The following is an 8,224-nucleotide window of genomic DNA, read 5'->3' as shown; positions in this document are numbered from 1 at the left end:
CAGTCAGAGAGAGGAGGCTGATAGACAAGCACAGACCAGTCAGAGAGGAGGCTGATAAACAAGCACAGACCATTGCGATGGGACGGAGGACCAGGGACTGAGCTGCCATCGGCTGTGAGCTCCCGGCTAGCTGAGGATGCTAGAACCAAATACTGGCATTCCTAACTAACACCTTTCTGAGAGTGGGGTGACAGCGTTTGTTGATGGCAAACTACGGCCGATTTGCAGTCACTAGATGGCTTTCATTTCTGTATCTTACTCAGAATTCCAACCATTTTTGGCATTTAAAACTAATAGAGTTCTTAGGCTGCAGGAACAGATTGGGGTTAGGTACTGTAGTTCAAAAGCAGATTCATGACATAAGTGTCTACCATATGTTAAGAACCCTCTAGCCAAAGCAACTCATTCAGCCTGAATTATGAGGTAAAAACTCTGTACTATTCATGGACAGCATTTCCAACAGCATTAACACACACACACACACACACACACACACACACACACACACTGACATGTACACAGAAGGCTAATTACCTCATGATCATGAGTGGCCTGTCGGGCTGCATCTAAAAATATAAGAATAAAGAAAACATTAAATTTGAAAAGAAAACAGTAATAAGACCCAAGTATATGATTTTGCCAACCTCAAAACTTGCTGTGGACTTTTACAGCATATGATATTTTCACTCATGACATTAACTGTCAGTCAACTAAGGTTAAATGGAACCCACACCTAGAGACCACATAATTGGACATAAGAAAACAGCAAACAATTTTACCATGGGGGGGGGGGCGGTAGGTAGGAAACGTACGCCAAAGGTCTTAGCAGCCTAGGTGTGCAAGTGTGGAGAAGATGCTGTGGTGTGTGGCTAAGGAGTGACAGACCAGTGTGGTCTGTGCCTTTGGCAGTGTTTCCTGGAGATGGGGACTGGAGTGAGATGTACCATTTCAACAGAAAAAAAAAAAATCCCATGAAGACATGAATGTTATCCCTTATTCAGTACTGCTCCCTCAGTGCCTAGAAGACTCTAGTACTTAACAGAGAAGCCCATCAGATCTCTTTTTGAATTCACACAAATAAATTACTGAATGACGAGGCTCACGGAGGCTGAGCGGAATAGCACAGAGAAGGCTTAGAGGTACGAGGGCAGTTGGGTTACATGGTTTAGTAGACAGACTTGTTTAAAGGTAGAGAAATGCCTGATTTGGAAACCAGACAGAGGAAGGCAGGTGGCTAATAACAGTTTTAGTGCATGAGCCAGATTGTTAATCTCACATATGGAAAACCAAGCAAAATGTCTACATGAGAGTGGTGTCATTTTGGTAAAATTCTAAGGTGACACCTGTAAGTGAATACAGGATAAAAGAGAGATGACAGAAACCCGTCTTTCATGTTTGCCACTTTAACAGCTGGCTTCACAACACTCCATCACATATGACAAACTACACTTAGTTCTGATACCTTGCCTATGAGATTTGCCTTTCTGGCGGTCCTGTGTCTTCCTACTGAAAACCTTGTAGGCCTCGGTCTTCTGATACTGTTCCAGTTCTTTCATGTATCGCTCCTTATCTCTGTCTGCTTCATCAAGGTAGCGCTAGAATGGAAATGTGGGGTTATTTAAAAACAAAAAACAAAAAACAAACCTGAGTAAAGAAAACAGTACAATTAAAACATTAAAAAAATTATACAGTCAGCATGCTATAGGAAAGAATCTGAAAGTAGTTGCAGGTATAGAATAAAATCTTTCGATTATAAAATAAACAAGGACGGGAGGGGTGGCTCAGTAGGTAAGGTGCTTGCTACCAGTTCTGGCAAGTTCAGGTTGGAACCCATATGACTGAAGGAGAGAACTGGTGCCTGAAAGTTGTCCTGACCTCAGCACACATACATACACATAAAATAAATAAACAAAACACATCCTTTAGAGAACAAATGAACGAATGACAGACTCTCTAAACTGTGTCTTGCCTTCCCTAGTCTAATGAAGGTAAGTCCTCTTGAAAGCACCATCATAAAACATTCATGAAATCTCCTTAGCTTTGCAGATAGAATTTCACATGGCCACTAGGGTTCTTTAGAGGTCCGAACTCCATATAGGCACATGCTCCCAGGGGAAGGTAAGGAATATTAGCTTGTTTCCTACCTTCAACTAATTTTGAGGGAATGATCTCATACATCTATTGGCCTTTTAAAAAGCCAGACAAGTGGAACACTAAAGCTGGAGAACAAGAAGAGTGACCTCATCCTATGGCCCAGAAGAGACTACTTTAAGCGAGCTTTAGCTGTATGCTTTGATCATTTGGGGCTATTAATTATTTAAACAAGTCCATTGATCTCCAGAACTGTTTTGCTTAATGCCTTGTCCATTTCATTCATCAAATTAGGTATAAGAAAGTATAAAAGGTGTGGCCTGTCAACGAGCAAATCAGATTCAGGTTAATGTTAGAAATCAGGTTAATGTCCCCCACCCAGTGGATATAAATCTGCGACAATTTAAGCAACAAATAACTAACTACAGTAATAATTTAGAAACCACTGGAAAAAAAGAAATTTATATAATAAATAAACTTTATGATATGAATTCTTTATGATCATACCAATAATAAACAGAATGCAAGCAAATACTCAAGGAAAGGAGGAGTAAAGCTCCTGTGTAGATCAGAAAGCTGAGGGCCAGCCTGTAAGCCCAGCACTCAGAGGGCAGAGGTAGGCAGGTCTGATTTGAGGCCAGCCTGGTGTGCAAAGCAAGTTCCAGGACAGTGCGGGAAACACAGAAGAACCCTGTCTCAAAAAACAAAACACCGCCTTTAATCCCAGCACTTGGGAGGCAGAGGCAGGCGGATTTCTAAGTTCAAGGCCAGCCTGGTCTACAGAGTGAGTTCCAGGTCAGCCAGGGATACACAGAGAAACCCTGTCTCAAAAATACAAAAAAAGAAAAAAAAAACAAATCAAAACCAACAACAAAAAAACCAAAAGCCAACCAAACAAACAAAAAGAAAAAACAGAAAAACTGAGGGCGAACTGGTAACTGTGTAGGGAGTGTTAAAAGTCCAGAAATTTAGCATTCTGTGAACATAATCATAAAAATTAGATAAGGTAAAATTTATCTATGGATATTAAGCCTGGGGACACTTTTTCTTTCCCTTTCCTTCCTTTTCTTCCTCCTCTTCTTCTTCCTCTTCCTTCTCCTCTTCCCCTTCTTCTTCCTCCTCTTCTTCTTCCTCCTCCTCTCCCCCCCTTTTTTTGGAGACAGTGTCTCTCTACATCGACTTGGTGTTCTGGAACTCATATAAACTAAACTGGGCCTAGAAACCACAGAGATCTTCTTGCTTCTGCCTCCCAAACGCTAGAATAGAGGCATGTGGCACCACGTCTGGCTCTGGTTTCTCTTTAGATTATATAAGTCTCTCCTTTCTTTCCCCTGAGACAAGGTCTCACTGTATATCCTTTGCTATCCTGGAACTCACTGTGTAGATGGCCTTGAGCCTGTAAGAGAGCCAACTGCCTGAGTGCTGGGGTCAAAGACACAGTCACCATGCCCAGTACCACAGAAGTTCTTTTGATGTAAAACAAGTTACACATCTTTAAAATATCTCTCCACAGACTGCTTAGGAATTATTAGGAAAAATTTATCAAGTCAATAAAATTACAAATAGGTAATAAAAGGCCCTGGTAGACCTGCATATCTGATGCTCTAAGTAGGTATATATCACCTATTCTGACGAAGAATGTCTCACATCATCTAATCACAAGGGAACGACAGACAATCAGAAAATGAAGAATGTGTCCTTAAACGTAAAAACAAAAGACACATGGGGGTGGGGGGGCAGAAGAAGGGCCAGGCTTGGGGAAAGAGAAGGTTCTTACTCTCTAAGAATATCAAAGTATAACTTATAAAGACAAAGCAACACTAGAGACCAAAGGGCCTGAGGAAACTGCATGCACCTTACTTCATACATCTGACTGAGCACAGCTTGGTACTAGGTTAGAGCCATAGGGAGGGATGCTGTCCAGGGAGACGTCAGTTACCTCAGAGTCTGCAGGCAAAAGCGCTGCACTATGTTAACAGGAAAGAGGGAACTTGACGGCTTTATCAGTTATGTATCAGAGGATCCTTATTCTTAGGAAATACAAAAGTCTTCTGGGGATAAAGGCCAGCATATGTGTAAGTCACCTTTGAATGATTCAGAGAAAAGAATGGTGACTGTGCTAGCAGCAGAGAAACTGTTTAAAGGATTTCTGTACGTTCTTTGTACTGTTTCTGTTTGTAACTTTTTGTGCATTTGAAATTATTTCAAAATAAAAAGTTGATCAAACACATACAGAGCCCTGTGTTTGCCATCTGACAGTGGCTATCCTTAGAGAACCACTGTTACTTTTGCCATTATCAGAAAAGATAAACCATGTGTAAGCATTAACCTTGCAATGAAGATAAAAAAGGAAATAACAACCTGCTATGTCCAGCTGATGACCCCCTAGTTGTAAACTGCTCTCTATCGGCTTGCTACCACAAACACGAAGCTTCAAATTGAAAATTAATCTCATCTCTTTGAAAAAATTTGAATTCAATTAATTCTCCAGATAGTATTTTTCAATTCGGTTTCAGTCTTTCTGGAATCCATTTTAAAGAGTGTAAGTCATAAAGAGCTTAAGACATAAAAGAAATATAGATCTCTGAGACGCCGGGAAGCAGGGGCTTTAATGCAAAGCCTGGCAGCCCAGTCCCCAGCCTTCCCCTGCCTCAGCGGCCTTTTACCCAACCTTAATTCCTCTCCAAACTCTCTAACAAAGGACTTCTCCTTTCACTATGGCAACAGGGTTAGTTTCTGTCTAAGGAGGAGAGAGATCAGACGGTTCTTGCTTTATTTCCTATAGCGGTTAAATTTGCTACAACTCTACTTAAAACAATCAGTAAAGCAATACAATCTTTTTCTTAAATAACATTCTTATGTGAATTGAAGAATTTTGGCAAATGATTTTTTTCCCCTCATTTTTATTCATGACTTTCATTTAGTTCAATGGAATACATTACTTTGATAGATTTCTTAATTTCTTAATATTGAACCACTTTTCAAAACATTCTTCTGTGAACTCAGTATACATATCAAACAGAAATGGAGCCGCTCTGGTTGGGGGTAGATTCTAGAGTCCTTCGGGCTCACAACCCTTAGGACAGCTAATCTTGGGACAGTTTCTACTCACTGTGCTAGACATAGAACCACAGAGATTCTGCTGCTCTGGTCTTCCTTTCCTTCCCCATTGAATTTCTGGTGGTTCTGCTGCTCCTGGCCTCATAGAAACATCATTCCTATTTCTACCTCTCTCTTTATATGCCTCTCCACCGGGGCCTGTGTCTTCTTTCTCTCCTATGAACACCAGTCACTGGATCAGGGCCATCTGAATCAGTCTTACCTCTCCTTAGCTAGCTACACCTACAGAGATCTTGTTCTGAGACTGCAGACATAGACTTTAGGGTGCATGCTCTCCAACCCAGAACACAAAGCCAGCAGTCTGAGTTCCTCTCCACAACATGGCACTAGCTAAGTGGGTGGCGCTGGTCAACTTACTTTATTATGCCAGGCCTCAATACCTCGCTTCATACAGTCTTTTTTCACTTTCCTGTTAGTTTGTCTTTTTTTCCAGAGCTGAGGACCGAACCCAGGGCCTTGCGCCTACCACTGAGCTAAATCCCCAACTCCTTTTTGCACTTTCCATCTGCAGTATTAGACACTGAACACAGACCTGTGTAAGGCAGGCAAGGGATCCGCTATGAGCTACCACCCAAACCCCTTCTGTATTTTCCTTCAGTTTAAGACTCTAAGTTGCTTGGATTAGCCTTGAAGTCACTCTGTAGCCTAGATGGGCCTTGAACTTGTGCTCCTTCTGCCTCGGCCCTCCGATCTTCTGATCTTCTAAGCACCGAGACACAAGAAAGAATCAACTGTCCATCTTCTTTGCTTTTTTGATAGAAATCTTTAAAAAATATTTATATTATACTATGCACATGTGTGTGTATGTGTGTGTGAATATATGTCATGTCTACGGGGGTGCCTACAGAGGCCAGAAGAGGGTGTCAGATCAGCTGAAGCTATAGGCAGCTGTCAGCCACCTACCATGGGTGCTAAGAAACGAACTCAAATCCTCTGGAGGAGCAGTGAGTGCGCTTAGCCATGAGCCAGTCCCCAAATCTCTTCAGGTCCCAAATCTCCCTAGCCCCCCATACTTTCTGAGGTACAGTCAGGAGCGAGGGGACACGAGAAGCAGGGGCCGTCACCTGTTTCTCCTCAGGAGGCAGCTTGCTCCACTCATTCCCCAGCATCCTCGTGATCTCCGGAAACGGGACCTCGGGTCTCTTTGCGCGAAGCTGTTCTCTACGCTCATTCATGAACCGAACATACCCTGTAAGGGGGGATTTGGGAGCATTGCTGTCTCGAAGAGGTTTCTTCCTTTTTCTCCCTTTGGACCAACCGCCTCGTTTACTTCTTTGCTATAAAACAAAGCAAAATAAAAAACCAAAACCTAAACAAGAATCACTCAAGTAAGCCATCAGCAATAGTAACAAATACCAACATGGAAAGAGGACAGGAGCTGTGCTTTCCTGTAGGCCCTGAATAGTCAAAGCTCTCCAGACCAGTCAAATACCAGAGACTATAGCACTAAATAAAAGTTCCAGATATTTCAACTCTAGACCCTTTAAGGCAGTGGTTCTCAACCTGTGGGTCATGACCCTGGGGTGTGTATGTCAGATAACCCTTTCACAGGGGTTTCGTATCAGATTCCTGCATATCAGATATTTACATTATGATATATAACAATAGCAAAATTACAGTTATGAAGTAGCAATGAAAATAATTTTATGGTTGGGGGTCACCACAGCATGAGGAATTACACTAAAGGGTCACACAGCATTAGGAAGGTTGAGAACCAGTGCTTTAAGACATCATACTGCAAATTCGAGAAATAAAGGGCTATTAAAATTTTATTTTTGGAAACAGGGTCTCTCTAGATAGCCCAAGCTGGGTTCGAACTCATTATGTATCCTGGGGTACAAATACATGGTGATCCTACTGCCTCAGCTTCTTGAGTGCTGGGACTTCAGGCCTGAAGCCCACCCTTGTTGTCTAAAGGGTTATTTTGGTGCTAATCCCGAAAGATGAGAAGGGGCACCGTGACTGTGCAAGCTTGGGTCTTCCTCTACACTTCCTGACAAGGACGGTCTATGAGACACTCAGCTACACTGGGCCCAACCAGAGAAGGAGACGCTGTCATGTGCACCGAGTGAAGGAGTAGCCGCAGCATGGGGAGTAAGAATAATTCATGAAAGCATTCCTCACTGATACTAAAGACCAGTTAGTTTCCCATAGCAAACATCAGACAAATATTTAAATTAATATTTAGTCTCAGGAAACTATCTGCAACATATCTAAAATGAAGACAAGTTCTTTGGCTTCATGATTGTTCATTAAGATGTATATTTTATAAAGTCATAACCTTTTTCTGTTTTTTTTTGATTTTGAGATAGAAGTCTTCATATACTGGGTTTAGATAAAGCAGATCAAACCAACTTTTAATATGCTTTTAAAAACTGCAGTGTCAGCTGGCCATGGTGGTGCATGGCATTAGTTTCTAGCACTGAGCAGAGGCAGTAGGATCTGAGTTTGAGGTCACACTGGTCAAAAGAGTGAGTTCTAGGACAGCTGAGTTACATAGAGTAACCCTGTCTTGAAAAAACAAAACAAACCGAACCGAATCGAACCAAACCAAACCCCAAACCTCCAAACCAAGCCAAATCCCCAAACCAAAAAATCACCCAAGGAAAACAGAAAACTCCCTGTGGTGTCACTAATATTTTACCACAGTCTTTCTTCTTGGCCTTCTAAATGAGACACATCATATTTTTGTTAATTTAACAAATGCATAGTCTATCAGTTAATGAATCATGGATACAGGAATTTTTATTTCAGAGAAGAGAAAGGTGAACATGATTCAAAAAGGGAAAAATGCAACTATGTATTAACTGTAGTGCTGCACCAAATATATGCGAATGGTGACAGTTCTGCATTTGGTAAATAGTATGTTAGAGATTAGGTTTCCAGGTTTTTGTTTCCCTTTTTGGAAGCCTGGGAACATGAAGCTACCAAGGAGCCTAGAGCTGTGGCTCAGTGCAAATGTGCCTAGCCTGAGTCCCCAGCACTGTACACCACACAAACACCACCCCGCACC

General features: G+C 41.8%; 1 protein-coding gene across 5 annotated transcripts in view; it reads right to left on the bottom strand.

Annotated features, from left to right (window-relative positions):
* Nucleotides 1–8,224, bottom strand: part of Hmg20a (high mobility group 20A) — a 75,941-nt gene that overhangs the window by 14,386 nt on the left and 53,331 nt on the right. For all 5 annotated transcript variants that reach the window (XM_028774556.1, XM_028774557.1, XM_028774558.1 and 2 more), the window contains 3 exons: nt 6,276–6,488; nt 1,463–1,595; nt 535–566 (listed from right to left, as the gene is read on the bottom strand). In XM_028774556.1, the coding sequence (XP_028630389.1) occupies nt 535–566; nt 1,463–1,595; nt 6,276–6,488 (378 nt within the window). The remainder of the gene's footprint in view (nt 1–534; nt 567–1,462; nt 1,596–6,275; nt 6,489–8,224) is intronic.

The sequence above is a fragment of the Grammomys surdaster genome, unplaced genomic scaffold (genome assembly GCF_004785775.1).
Source record: "Grammomys surdaster isolate TR1022 unplaced genomic scaffold, NIH_TR_1.0 241, whole genome shotgun sequence".
NCBI classification, from domain to species: Eukaryota; Metazoa; Chordata; class Mammalia; order Rodentia; family Muridae; genus Grammomys; species Grammomys surdaster.
Note: the sequence above shows the minus strand (reverse complement) of the source record. Positions and strands in the feature narration are given on the sequence as shown.